Below are 15,904 nucleotides of genomic sequence, written 5' to 3'. Positions count from 1 at the left end.
CACTTGATGGATAAACTTAGTACTGGCAATAAATCTGAGTTGGAAGGTGAAATAAATTCATAATTGTATAAAACTTTGTACTGGCAATAACTATATATGTAAGAGAAGGTGAAATAAATTCACTTTATGGATAAACTTAGTACTGGCAATAAATCTGTAAGGGAAGGTGAAATAAATTCACTTTATGGAAAAACTTAGTACTGGCAATAAATCTGAGTTGGAAGGTGAAATAAATTCACTTGATGGATAAACTTAGTACTGGCAATAACTATGTAAGAGAAGGTGAAATAAATTCACTTTATGGATAAACTTAGTACTGGCAATAACTATGTAAGAGAAGGTGAAATAAATTCACTTTATGGATAAGCTTTGTACTGGCAATAACTATGTAAGAGAAGGTGAAATAAATTATTCACTTTATGGATAAACTTAGTACTGGCAATAAATATGTAAGAGAAGGTGAAATAAATTCACTTTATGGATAAACTTTGTACTGGCAATAACTATGTAAGAGAAGGTGAAATAAATTCACTTTATGGATAAACTTAGTACTGGCAATAAATATGTAAGGGAAGGTGCAATAAATTTACTTTATGGATAAACTTAGTACTGGCAATAACTATGTAAGGGAAGGTGCAATAAATTCACTTTATGGATAAACTTAGTACTGGCAATAACTATATATGTAAGAGAAGGTGAAATAAATTCACTTTATGGATAAACTTAGTACTGGCAATAAATATGTAAGGGAAGGTGAAATAAATTCACTTTATGGATAAACTTTGTACTGGCAATAACTATATATGTAAGAGAAGGTGAAATAAATTCACTTTATGGATAAACTTAGTACTGGCAATAAATATGTAAGGGAAGGTGAAATAAATTCACTTTATGGAAAAACTTAGTACTGGCAATAAATCTGAGTTGGAAGGTGAAATAAATTCACTTTATGGATAAACTTAGTATTGGCAATAACTATGTAAGAGAAGGTGAAATAAATTCACTTTATGGATAAACTTAGTACTGGCAATAAATATGTAAGGGAAGGTGAAATAAATTCACTTTATGGATAAACTTAGTACTGGCAATAAATATGTAAGAGAAGGTGAAATAAATTCACTTTATGGATAAACTTTGTACTGGCAATAACTATGTAAGAGAAGGTGAAATAAATTCACTTTATGGATAAACTTAGTACTGGCAATAAATATGTAAGAGAAGGTGAAATAAATTCACTTTATGGATAAACTTAGTACTGGCAATAAATATGTAAGGGAAGGTGAAATAAATTCACTTTATGGAAAAACTTAGTACTGGCAATAAATCTGAGTTGGAAGGTGAAATAAATTCACTTTATGGATAAACTTAGTATTGGCAATAACTATGTAAGAGAAGGTGAAATAAATTCACTTTATGGATAAACTTAGTACTGGCAATAACTATGTAAGAGAAGGTGAAATAAATTCACTTTATGGATAAACTTTGTACTGGCAATAACTATGTAAGAGAAGGTGAAATAAATTCACTTTATGGATAAACTTAGTACTGGCAATAAATATGTAAGGGAAGGTGAAATAAATTCACTTTATGGATAAACTTAGTACTGGCAATAACTCTGTAAGGGAAGGTGAAATAAATTCATAATTGTATATAAACTTTGTATTGGCAATAACTCTGTAAGAGAAGGTGAAATAAATCCATAATTATATATAACTTTGTACTGGCAATAACTATGTAAGAGAAGGTGAAATAAATTCATAATTGTATAAAACTTTGTACTGGCAATAACTATATATGTAAGAGAAGGTGAAATAAATTCACTTTATGGATAAACTTAGTACTGGCAATAAATCTGTAAGGGAAGGTGAAATAAATTCACTTTATGGAAAAACTTAGTACTGGCAATAAATCTGAGTTGGAAGGTGAAATAAATTCACTTGATGGATAAACTTAGTACTGGCAATAAATCTGAGTTGGAAGGTGAAATAAATTCATAATTGTATAAAACTTTGTACTGGCAATAACTATATATGTAAGAGAAGGTGAAATAAATTCACTTTATGGATAAACTTAGTACTGGCAATAAATCTGTAAGGGAAGGTGAAATAAATTCACTTTATGGAAAAACTTAGTACTGGCAATAAATCTGAGTTGGAAGGTGAAATAAATTCACTTGATGGATAAACTTAGTACTGGCAATAACTATGTAAGAGAAGGTGAAATAAATTCACTTTATGGATAAACTTAGTACTGGCAATAACTATGTAAGAGAAGGTGAAATAAATTCACTTTATGGATAAGCTTTGTACTGGCAATAACTATGTAAGAGAAGGTGAAATAAATTCACTTTATGGATAAACTTAGTACTGGCAATAAATATGTAAGAGAAGGTGAAATAAATTCACTTTATGGATAAACTTTGTACTGGCAATAACTATGTAAGAGAAGGTGAAATAAATTCACTTTATGGATAAACTTAGTACTGGCAATAAATATGTAAGGGAAGGTGCAATAAATTTACTTTATGGATAAACTTAGTACTGGCAATAACTATGTAAGGGAAGGTGCAATAAATTCACTTTATGGATAAACTTAGTACTGGCAATAACTATATATGTAAGAGAAGGTGAAATAAATTCACTTTATGGATAAACTTAGTACTGGCAATAAATATGTAAGGGAAGGTGAAATAAATTCACTTTATGGATAAACTTTGTACTGGCAATAACTATATATGTAAGAGAAGGTGAAATAAATTCACTTTATGGATAAACTTAGTACTGGCAATAAATATGTAAGGGAAGGTGAAATAAATTCACTTTATGGAAAAACTTAGTACTGGCAATAAATCTGAGTTGGAAGGTGAAATAAATTCACTTTATGGATAAACTTAGTATTGGCAATAAATATGTAAGGGAAGGTGAAATAAATTCACTTTATGGATAAACTTTGTACTGGCAATAACTATGTAAGAGAAGGTGAAATAAATTCACTTTATGGATAAACTTAGTACTGGCAATAAATATGTAAGGGAAGGTGAAATAAATTCATAATTGTAGATAAACCAATAAACAGTATCTTTGAAAATTTCATTTTCATTTTTCTATATTTTCCTGAAAAATGGACAGTTAAAGATACGTTCTAATGTTTTAGTTTTTCAATTACCAACAACTTTGTTAAACCTTCGTGGTATTCTACATAAGTTGGACAGAAGTTTTTTAATGACTAAATACAGTACCAAGATATAAATACAGGTCAAGGTCAAATAAAACATGCCAGACTGACATGTACATTGTGAAAACATATTCATACACCAAAAACTATTGCATACAGTATAGAACCAGGTGCTCTGCAGGGCACAGCTTTATACGACCGCAGAGGTCGAACCCTGAACAGTTGGGGCAAGTATGGACAAAACATTCTAGCGTGATACAGCTCTGAATTTGGATTGTGATCAAATTTTTGACATTACATGGTTTTTTTTTACACAAAACAAATGTCAAGATTTTACAAATTTTACAATTAAAGATTTCTTCTTCAAACTTTTTAAATCTAAAATTAAATAGTTGACACAGCATAGGTTTCTGACACAGAATGAATGTGGTCTAATGAACTTAAAAGGTTTTTTTTGCCTTTGAGCAATTCACTATGCTGTTGAATATTAATCCTGTCAAAAAAATGTTTGAAGAAATTTTCTTTTTATTTATGAAATCTGAAATGAGAAAAATTTACCCCCCCCCCTTTTTTCACATCCCCGTTTCCCTTTTTCCAAAACTGATATCAATTCAAATTTCTAATGGAGTTTGCAACAATAACTACTCTTTTAAATACATCATAAAATATTAAAATGTAAAATAAAGTGCTTGTTTTCACTGAATGGTAAAGATTGGTTGGTAGTAAAAGTGAATATACATTGTTTATTGTATAAAACAATAAAAAAAACTTCATCAGCAACATTTTATATTGGCAAATTTCCAATGAAGTTATTTACATAAAGTTATTGGCAAATAAAAATAGAAAATGACATCATAGTCATGTCTGGCAAATGTCCAACATACATTATCTAAAAACATTTTAGATAAGATAAGGAAATAAGATGTAAAAAAACTGCTTGTTATCACTGAATGGTAAAGATTATTTTAATTTATCAGTTGGTAGTAAAAAGTGAATATACATTGTATATTGTATATAACAAAGATTTAAGTTGATTCTGGACAAAGAAAGATAACTCCAATTAAAAAAAAATCTTGCTATTGCACAATATTTTGCAATTAGATATTTCTTGCTTACTATTCTGGACAAAGAAAGATAACTCTAATTAAAAAAAAATTTGCTATTTCACAATATTGTGCAATTAGATATTTCTTGCCATTGCGCAATACTGTGCAATTGAAAAGACTTGCTATTGCACAATACTTAATATAATAATTTTAGATCCTGATTTGGACCAACTTGAAAACTGGGCCCATAATAAAAAATCTAAGTACATTTTTGGATTCAGCATATCAAAGAACCCCAAGATTTCAATTTTTGTTAAAATCAGACTAAGTTTAATTTTGGACCCTTTAGACTTTAGTGTAGACCAATTTGAAAACAGGACCAAAAATGAAGAATCTACATACACAGTTAGATTTGGTATATCAAAGAACCCCATTTATTCAATTTTTGATGAAATCAAACAAAGTTTAATTTTGGACCCCGATTTGGACCAACTTGAAAACTGGGCCAATAATCAAGAATCTAAGTACATTTTTAGATTCAGCATATCAAAGAACCTACACGGGTAGTAAGGTCGTCATATCGAGGAGCGTTTAGTACAGTGATTTTGTCATAGTTTGGATAAGTTTGACATGGTTAATTTATGTTTCTTCCCTAAACTATTGCCTTAGTTCTATTCAAACAAGCTGATAAAAAGCAAATAAGATGCTTGAATCTATATTGTGAGTCAAACTATCTAAATTGTAATTGTTGTTTTTAAGAAATTAACGCAGGATAACCAAAATATCCAAATTGGTATGGTTTGGTTAAGCGATTGAAATGGTTCAGTTAAGAGTCTTGAAATTCGTCATGGTTTTGATTACATTTGTCATGGTTTAGATCCAAATTAATACATATTTGTTGCACCTTAATATTGATAATTTGTTTGAAGACGATTGTACAAAATTAAAGTAACACAATTAACTAATTGACTAAAGAGGGAAAAAAAGCCTTCTGACGAAATTTGGTGGGTGTAATCGGCAAATTGTACATTTTCAATTTGTTTATACCCCTCGTAACGCATTTCGGGGTAAATGGAAATATCAGGTGTCTGTCCTTCCGTCCGTCTGTTTGTGCGTTCATCCAACCGGTCTCGCGTTTACAATTATTGCTTCATTTTTTATGAAACTTATATCATAGTTTGTTAGTAATAATTTGGGCTTGTTTGAAAATCAGTGTCGATTATCCATTTTTAAAAGAGTTATGCCCCTTGGAAACATTAGTCATATTTAAATTGCATTGTTAGCACTCTCAAATGTACAATTCTTGCCAGAATTTTATGAAACTTACATCATAGGTTTATATTAGCAATTTCTTTGACGAATTCAAAAAATTAGTGCCTATCAATTAATTTTAAAAGAGTTGTGTCCCTTATCAATATATAATTATATGGAAAACTTCATTTTAAGCGCTCTCATATGTACAATTCATACCCGAATATTATGAAAGTTAAATCCTAGGTTCATATCTACAAAAGCGTATTTGCGCCACACTTTTTTTTAAATTATTTTTCTTCCTATCTTTGCGTTATAAAGCAAACCTTTGCGTAATAACGCAAACATCTTGATTTTAATTATAATTCATTAAGTTTGGCATATATGTCCGTCTGTCATTCATTTCGGTTGTGATTTACTAGTAGATAAAAAAAAAAGAAACCTAGTTACATACAAGGCAAAATTATTATAATAAATATGCATTGGAATAATGGAATACTTCAAGTGCAATTATACATAAATTAAGACTGTTTGTGCATCAGAAAAGTTTATGATAACATTAACGGTACCCTTTTTTTGCACCAGATGCGCATTTCGACAATACATGTCTCTTCAGTGATGCTCATGGCCAAAATATTTGAAATCCAAAACTTATATCAAACATGAAGAGCTATAATCCAAAAGGTCCAAAAAATATAGCCAAATCCGTGAAAGGAATCAGAGTTCTGCACGAGGGAGAGACATTTCTTAATTTGTAGTAATTTCTAACATTTTGTAACAGTAAATTTAACAAGAAAATAGATATAGTATGGTATATAGGCATATTTAAATTGAAAGATAAAAAATAATGTCATACAATTGTTAAATTTCCAAGTCAAATAGCATGACGATCTTTTTGCTTTAAAATGAATTATTAATTTAAGGAAACATTTATTTTTTAAAGATTCTTTGATAGAAAGTCATAGAATCTTCATTTCAATATAGTGAAGTATTTTTAAGATGCATGGGTAGCAATTTGAATGAAGAGAACATAGTTTTATTAATATTTTCATTTTATACATTTATTGCCAAAGGGTAACTTATTTGAATCTAACCAACTTTACACAGTTCTCAAACGAAAGCTTACAGTACTTTGGAAGTATATTTATATTCGGTTATAGCGATATCAGCAGGGTTGATTTTTTTTCTGCGGTAAAACCTCATTTTACTCAATTATCTTTGTAATATATACACTAGTAGTAACATGGATATCGGTTTTGGGGACCTTTATAGTTTGCTGCTTTGACCTTTGATGGTTTACTTTTACGAATAGTGACTTAGATGGAGAGTTTTCTTATTGGCACTCATGCCACATCTTCTTATATTATTCTGCTCATTATTAGTCAATGATATGTTCTAATTATTCTAGCATTTTACTTTGCAATGACTACAAAGCTGATAAATTTTAATATATACAGCCTCCTCCATTAATAACTGCTGAATTTTAAATAAGAAATTAGATAAAACAAATGTATGCGTTATTACGCCAATTTTTGCGTTATATCGCAAAAGTTTGCGTTATATCGTAAAGGTTTGCTCTATTTCGCAAATGTTTGCATTATAACGCAATGGTTTATAACGCAAACATAGGAAAAAATATTAAAAAAAAGTTGTGTGGCGCTAATACGCTTTCGTACATATCAGCAATGTTTTGGACTATATGAAAATTAGTACCGAAAGATTATTTTTTTACTTTCTCACTGTTACGTTTTGCAACTCTAAGAAGACGTCATTGATAATTTCTCACGATAATTATCCCTGGCAGAGTCCACCTACTTAGAAATGATACCGTCCATGATACAATAACTCATCTATAAAATTATACAAACAATATCCAGAGGACACCATACAGTCTTCAAACATTCACGAACAAACTGTTAAACTAAACAACAGTTTAAGTAAACTGTAAGTGAAATTAACATGAAATTATTAATATGTTGTTCTTAGTACAAGTACATTTAAACTGTGTTCAGTCTCATTTCTATAGTTTGTTGTGCTGTATCCTGTATGCCAAGATTAAGACAAGGGGCTAGTTGTGAGCCCGCAAACATTCAAACCACATCATATTCTGCATGACATTGTATAAAGTCTACAGTCTGTGATGCACTAGCTGTCGTTTTTCTTGTATAACATATTTATGTTTGGCTTATTGTTTTGAACATAAGTCAGACTGTAAGTTTTCTTATTTGAATTGCTGCACCTGAGATCATCCCCCCCCCCCTGTTTTGGTGGGGTTTGTGTTGCTTATTCTTGCGTTTTATATGTTGTGTCATGTGTACTATTGTTTGTCTGTTTGCCTTTTTCATTTTTAGCCATGGCGTGGTCAGTTACTTTTCGATCTATGAGTTTAACTGTCCCTCTGGTATCTTTCATCCCTCTTTGGTCTTTGGTTGATAGTTGTCTCATTGGAAATCATACTGTATTTACTAATTGTATATTACGATATGCTTTCTTGGGTCATATTCGAATTTTGAATACACCAACTTTTACAGAAATTTGCTATGATTGAAATTCATTAATACATTACTCTAGTTATCTCATTATACGTACTTGTTCTATTATTATAATGATAATATCTGAGCTTTACTGTAGACGACTTATTTTCTCGAGCGCCACGGTGTATTTTTGCGAGTAGAAGATCATCGTTAATATGTAAAACTCAGATCTACTCGTCTGGGAGCAAAACAACAACATAAGAAAATAACGACACTATATTGACTCAATATGGGATAGAATGGGTTAAACCCGAAAAAAAGTATCAGCGAAAATATTGTTAAACAATATTTTAATAGTTGTACATAATGTCTGTTTATTTTGATCGTAAACCTTCCATTATCACAACAGGAATCTCATAACTGAACCATGTCGAACATGGACTAAACCATGACACTTATGAACTAAACCATGACACCGAATTTTCTGCAATCTTTAATTGTGTGCAAATGTAGATTTTTGTCGGAATAATTGACGACAGATTCATACCATATCGAAATATGGGATGTAACAGACAGTAAATAAATAACTTTACTTTATGCATTAGCAACGAACAACAACATTTAAATTTTGACATACGCAAGCATTATTCTGTGTCAAATTATAACTATTTGACGAAAAATTTAGTGTACTATCATATTATCAATAAACAAAGATACTTACCAGCTTGAATTTATATTTAGAGGTTACTTTAGCGAAAAATCTGAATGTTTATATTTTGTCATTGATTGTCAATAAAAACTCTTAACACAACCATGTCTAACTTATCCAAACTATGACAAAATCACTGTACTAAACGGCCCTCGATATGACGACCTTACTACCCGTGACCTAACTGATTCATTTTTTGTCAAAATCAAACTAAGTTTAATTTTGGACCCTTTGGGCCTTAATGTAGACCAATTTGAAAACGGGACCAAAAGTTAAGAATCTACATACACAGTCATGACAGTTAGATTCGGCATATCAAAGAACCCCAATTATTCAATTTTGATGAAATCAAACAAAGTTTAATTTTGGACCCTTTGGGCCCCTTATTCTGTTGGGACCAAAACTCCCAAAATCAATACCAACCTTCCTTTTATGGTCATAAACCTTGTGTTTAAATTTCATAGATTTCTATTTACTTATACTAACGTTATGGTGCGAAAACCAAGAAAAATGCTTATTTGGGCCCCTTTTTGGCCCCTAATTCCTAAACTGTTGGGACCTAAACTCCCAAAATCAATACCAACCTTCCTTTTGTAGTCATTAACATTGTGTTTAAATTTCATTGATTTCTATTTACTTAAACTAAAGTTATTGTGCGAAAACCAAGAATAATGCTTATTTGGGCCCTTTTTTGGCCCCTAATTCCTAAACTGTTGAAACCAAAACTCCCAAAATCAATCCCAACCGTTCTTTTGTGGTCATAAACCTTGTGTCAAAATTTCATAGATTTCTATTAACTTGAACTAAAGTTATAGTGCGAAAACCAAGAAAATGCTTATTTGGGCCCTTTTTGGCCCCTAATTCCTAAAATGTTGGGACCAAAACTCCCAAAATCAATACCAACCTTCCTTTTGTGGTCATAAACCTTGTGTTAAAATTTCATAGATTTCCATTCACTTTTACTAAAGTTAGAGTGCGAAAACTAAAAGTATTCGGACGACGACGACGATGACGACGACGCCAACGTGATAGCAATATACGACGAAAAATTTTTCAAATTTTGCGGTCGTATAAAAACTGTCCGACAGACAGGAACAAGGACAATTCAAGGTTTCCGCGTACCAAATAAAGTTATCCTATTACTTATATAGAGAAATTCAAAACTCTAAAAATCTTATCTTTTTTATAAGTAGCCAATGAACCATGAAAATGAGGCCAAGGACAATGAACATATGACAGACAGAAACTTCATGACAAAAGGCATCTTTATATATACATGTATAGTATAAAGGATTTAGGTATCTACCTTCTAAAATATTAAGCTTTTAAGAGTTTTGTAAATATCGCTGATCAAATGACATAGAAGCTAGGGATTCATTGAAGCATGACTGTAGCAGGTCCCCTCTTATGGAAGTCATTTTCCCCCTCCCCCCTTATAAAAAGTTCAGGATCCACCAATGGTTATCAACTATCAAATATAAAAAGATGTGGTGTGGTTGCCAATGAGACAGCTCTTCACAAGAGACCAAAAGACAAAGAAATTAACTAGAGGCTCTAAAGAGCCTGTGTCGCTCACCTTGGTCTATGTGCATATTAAACAAAGGACACAAATGGATTCATGACAAAATTGTATTTTGGTGATGGTGATGTGTTTGAAGTTCTTACTTTACTGAACGATTTTGCTTCTTACAATTATATCTATAATGAACTTTGCCCATTAGTAACAGAGAACTATATTTGGTAAAAATTTACATATATTTACCAAATTAATGAAAATTGTTAAAAATTGACTATAAAGGGCAATAACTCCTTAAGGGGTCAATTGACCATTTAGGTCATGTTGACTTATTTGTAGATCTTACTTTGCTGAACATTATTGCTGTTTACAGTTTATCGCTATCTATAATAGTATTCAAGATAACCAAAAACGGCAAAATTTCTTTAAAAATTACCAATTGGAGGGCAGCAACCCAACAACCAGTTGTCCAATTCATCTGAAAAATTCAGGGCAGATAGATATTGACTTGATTAACAATTTAACTTCTTGTCAGATTTGCTCTAGATGCTTTGAATTCATAGTTATAAGCCAAAAACTGCATTTTACCCCTATGTTCTATTTTTAGCCGTGGCGGCCATCTTGGTTGAATGGCCAGGTCATCGGACACATTTTTCAAACTAGATACCCCAAAGATGATTGTGGCCTAGTAGTTTCAGTGGAGATTTTGTAAAAGATTACTTAGATTTATGAAAAATGGTTAAAGATTGACTATAAAGGGCAATAACTCCTAAAGGGGTCAACTGACCATTTTGGTCATGTTGACTTATTTGTAGATCTTACTTTGCTGAACATTATTGCTGTTTACAATTTATCTCTATCTATAATAATATTCAAGATAATAACCAAAAACAGCAAAATTTCCTCAAAATTACCAATTCAGGGGCAGCAACCCAACAACCGATTGACCGATTCATCTGAAAATTTCAGGGCAGATAGATCTTGACCTGATAAACATTTTTATCCCATGTCAGATTTCCTCAAAATGCTTTGGTTTTTGAGTTATAAGCCAAAAACTGCATTTTACCCCTTTGTTCTATTTTTAGCCGTGGCGGCCATCTTGGTTGGTTGACCAGGTCACGCCACACATTTTTTAAACTAGATACCCCAAAGATGATTGTGGCCAAGTTTGGATTAATTTGGCCCAGTAGTTTCAGAGGAGAAGATTTTTGTAAAAGATTACTTTAATTAACGAAAAATGGTTAAAAATTGACTATAAAGGGCAATAACTCCTAAACGGGTCAACTGACCATTTTGGTCATGTTGACTTATTTGTAGATCTTACTTTGCTGAACATTATTGCTGTTTACAGTTTATCTCTATCTATAATAATATTCAAGATAATAACCAAAAACAGCAAAATTTCCTCAAAATTACCAATTCAGGGGCAGCAACCCAACAACCGATTGACCGATTCATCTGAAAATTTCAGGGCAGATAGATCTTGACCTGATAAACATTTTTACCCCATGTCAGATTTGCTCTAAATGCTTTGGTTTTGGAGTTATAAGCCAAAAACTGCATTTTACCCCTATGTTCTATTTTTAGCCGTGGCGGCCATCTTGGTTGGTTGACCGGGTCACGCCACACATTTTTTAAACTAGATACCCCAATGATGATTGTGGCCAAGTTTGGTTTGATTTGGCCCAGTAGTTTCAGAGGAGAAGATTTTTGTAAAAGTTAACGACGACGGACGACGACGACGACGGACGACGGACGACGACGGACGACGGACGCCAAGTGATGAGAAAAGCTCACTTGGCCCTTCGGGCCAGGTGAGCTAAAAACTATAGATCAATGTACAGCCTTCAACAATGAGCAAAACCCATACCATACCAAAGTTTGTTTAAAATCAGGTAATTAGTTGAAAAACGTTTTTTCTGTTGTCTTTTTGATAATTATGAGACAATGATAGACAAAATATATTTCTTTCATTCTTCATAAATTGGTAAAATTCCGTGTAAAAATAAGAAGATGTGGTATGATAGCTGAAGGTAACTATTCACCAGAGTTTATATGAAGTGAATGTAAGAAATTATTGGCAATTATGGCATGTCATGAAACTTGGATAAAAATTATTGAAGGAAAGTGTTTTTATTTCTATATTTTGTATTTTACTGATAAATGGACTAACCATTTACAATCAACATGACATATTTACACTGACAGCAGCAATAACAAGTGGTACACAGGGTTACACAGTCCTTTACCAATATTTTGTATAAATATTCTAATAAAAAGGCACTTTAGTGTGTGGAACATTGTTATTATCAAATATAAAAGGAGAGCATAAAAATTAAAATATTGAAATGTGAGAGTCTGTTTGTTCCCATCTAGCCCAAATAATCAAAATCCATTTGTCACTGGAAACCCTTAATTTTTTTTACCAAGTACTAATATTCCTATTTTGTAGAGCAATCTGTGAAAGTTCAGTGGAATTATGACTTTTTGGTCAAATTAGCAAATATCTTACTTTGGCAATATTCTGGGGAAGACCTCTGGCATGATTAATTTTCATCTTGAAATGAAGCTCCTGACCAATCTGCAAAATAAAAGTAATATATTAGTTATGTTTATTCTGTACAAAGTGTCTGACCATCTCAATCAATTCAATACAAACTTTAACAAACATGATTGATTACTTACTAATTCATGATAATTGATTACTTACAAATTCATGATAATTGATTACTTACTAATTTATAACTTACTTATTCATGATTTTTGATTACTTCTAATTCATGATAATTGATTACTTTCTAATTCATGATTAATGGTTACTTGCTAATTCATGATAATTTTAAATAACTTATTTATTCATGATAATTGTTTACTTACTAATTCATGAAAATTGATTACTTACTAATTCATTATAATTGATAACTTACTTATTCATGGTAATTGATTACTTGCTAATTCATGATTATTGATTACTTACCAATTCATGATAATTGATTACTTTCTAATTCATGATAATTGATTACTTCCTTATTCAGGATAATTGATTATTTACTCATTCATGATAATTGATTCCTAACATATTCATGATAATTGGTCACTTACTTATTCATGGTAATTGATTACTTACTAATTCATTATTATTGATAACTTACCAATTCATGATAATTGATTACTTACTAATTAATGATAATTGATTACTTACTAATTAATGATAATTGATTATTAACTTATTCATGACAATTGATAACTTACTCATTCATTATAATTGATTACTTACTTATTCATGATAATTTATTACTTTCTTATTCATGATTATTGATTACATACCAATTCAAGATAATTGATTACTTACTAATTAATGATAATTGATTACTTGCTAATTCATGATTATTGATTACTTACCAATTCATGATAATTGATTACTTTCTAATTCATGATAATTGATTACTTACTTATCCAGGATAATTGATTATTTACTCATTCATGATAATTGATTACTAACATATTCATGATAATTGGTCACTTACTTATTCATGATTTTTGATTACTTCTAATTTATGATAATTGATTACTTACTCATTCATGATAATTGATTACTTACTAATTAATGATAATTGATTACTTACTTATTAATGATAATTGATTATTAACTTATTCATGATAATTGGTCACTTACTTATTCATGGTAATTGATTACTTACTAAATCATGATTATTGATTACTTATTATTTCATGATAGTTGATTTCTTATTATTCATAATAATAAATAACTTACCATTTCATGACAATTGATAACTTACTCATTCATTATAATTGATTACTTACTTATTCATGATAATTTATTACTTTCTTATTCATGATTATTGATTACATACCAATTCAAGATAATTGATTACTTACTAATTCATTATTATTGATTACTTACCCATTCTTGATTACTTACCAATTCATGATTATTGATTACTTACTAATTCATGATAATTGATTACTTCTAATTCATGATTATTGATTACTTACTAATTCATGATTTTTGATTACTTACTAATTCATGATAATTGATTACTTACTAATTCATGATAATTGATTACTTACTAATTCATGATAATTGATTACTAACTTATTCATGATAATTGGTCACTTACTTATTCATGGTAATTGATTACTTACTAATTCATGATAATTGATTACTAATGTATTCATGATAATTGGTCACTTACTTATTCATGGTAATTGATTACTTACTAATTCATGATTATTGATTACTTACTAATTCATGATTTTTGATTACTTACCAATTCATGATTATTGATAACTTACCTACTAATTCATGATAATTGATTAGTTACTAATTCATGATAATTGATTAGTTACTAATTCATGATAATTGATTACTTACTAATTCATCAGGACTATCTACAAAATCATCCTCTGGTAATGGTCCTCCTTTATTAGAACAAGGTTCTATAGCACATTCTATATGTCCTGTAAAATTCATCAAATATCTTATTAGTTATCTCTGACATAAAATATGTTTTCTCCATTATCCTACAGAAGAATAAACATTTTAAAAACTTGGTTCTCTGAATAGACTTTAGAAGGGTGTCATCCTAAATAAAAGTTATCACAGCTGTGGCGCTGGAATGGGTAACTTTTTTGTCAAATACATAAATAAGGTGCTGTTTCACAGAGGTCATATACCAATACAGTGCTTTTAACAGAGGTCATATACCAATACAGTGCTGTTTCACAGAGGTCATATACCAATACAGTGCTTTTAACAGAGGTTATATAACCAAAGGATACACATTTATAGTGTTTAGTCATAAATATTCATCTGCTTTAAAGATGACAGTAAAAACTGTTATATATTTATTTAATAATATTCATGATCTGATGTAGTTAACATCTAAATAGGAAGTCATAATAGTTTTTAAATGTAACAACCTATTTTTGCATACATCAATATTTGAATGGAGGGTGTGTGTTTATACCCTAGAAAGGCAATCTGTATTTTGAGACCCTCCCAGTTTAAATTCTGAAAAGATATAACCTGAAAATATTTTGCCAAAACGAGTATACAAAGTTTATAAAAATTTGTAAGGGTTCCGCAGAACCCAGTGTCTCGTATACTTTTGTTATTGTCTATGTTTTCAATATCATAGGGAAATGCACATAATAGATTAACAGTTAATGAAAAAGAACGTTTGAAATATATGAAAAAAGTTATGCTGGGAAAAAATGAATACAGTATGCAATCAAATCTATAGATTTATAAAAGAGTTGAAATGTAAATTTTTTGAATGAACAAAAGAAGATCATTTTAACAAATGAGAAAGAAGATCAGTTTTACAAGTTCCTCTACATACTATTTCTTTTTTATTGTAAGAAGTTTCTGTCCAAGTTTGGTAAAAATCCAGGATGGTTTATGAATCTAATGCATGTTTTAAACAATTTAACTGCAGAATGTATGTACAGTTAACTGAAAAGAAAACTAATAACATTGAGAATGGAAATGGGGAATGTGTCAAAGAGAAAACAACCCGACCATAGAAAAAACAACAGCAGAAGGTCACCAACAAGTCTATTTATAACGAAGTTATATACAGAAAAACAGGAAATACATTTTTTTCTTAATTTCCTTCTAGAAACTAGCTTTTTATCATAAACAAGTATCAGTTCAAGTCTGGAACAAATCCTGGATATTTTAAGTTGTCAAATTCTTTTTTAAACTTTA

The 15,904-nt window shown here is 30.2% G+C and overlaps 1 protein-coding gene across 3 annotated transcripts in view; it reads right to left on the bottom strand.

Annotated features, from left to right (window-relative positions):
- The window catches only part of LOC143066892 (kinesin-like protein KIF28), a 94,410-nt gene that overhangs the window by 16,196 nt on the left and 62,310 nt on the right, over positions 1 to 15,904 (bottom strand). For 2 of the 3 annotated variants that reach the window (XM_076239711.1, XM_076239713.1), the window contains 2 exons: positions 14,567 to 14,652; positions 12,683 to 12,751 (listed from right to left, as the gene is read on the bottom strand). In XM_076239711.1, the coding sequence (XP_076095826.1) occupies positions 12,683 to 12,751; positions 14,567 to 14,652 (155 nt within the window). Of the gene's footprint in view, positions 1 to 2,929; positions 2,967 to 12,682; positions 12,752 to 14,566; positions 14,653 to 15,904 lie in introns of those variants that run through there. The other variant, XM_076239714.1, reaches the window with a different exon arrangement.

Source organism: Mytilus galloprovincialis, chromosome 3, assembly GCF_965363235.1.
Source record: "Mytilus galloprovincialis chromosome 3, xbMytGall1.hap1.1, whole genome shotgun sequence".
Classification (NCBI taxonomy): domain Eukaryota; kingdom Metazoa; phylum Mollusca; class Bivalvia; order Mytilida; family Mytilidae; genus Mytilus; species Mytilus galloprovincialis.
The sequence above is the reverse complement of the archived record's forward strand: the minus strand, read 5'-3'. Positions and strand labels throughout refer to the sequence as shown.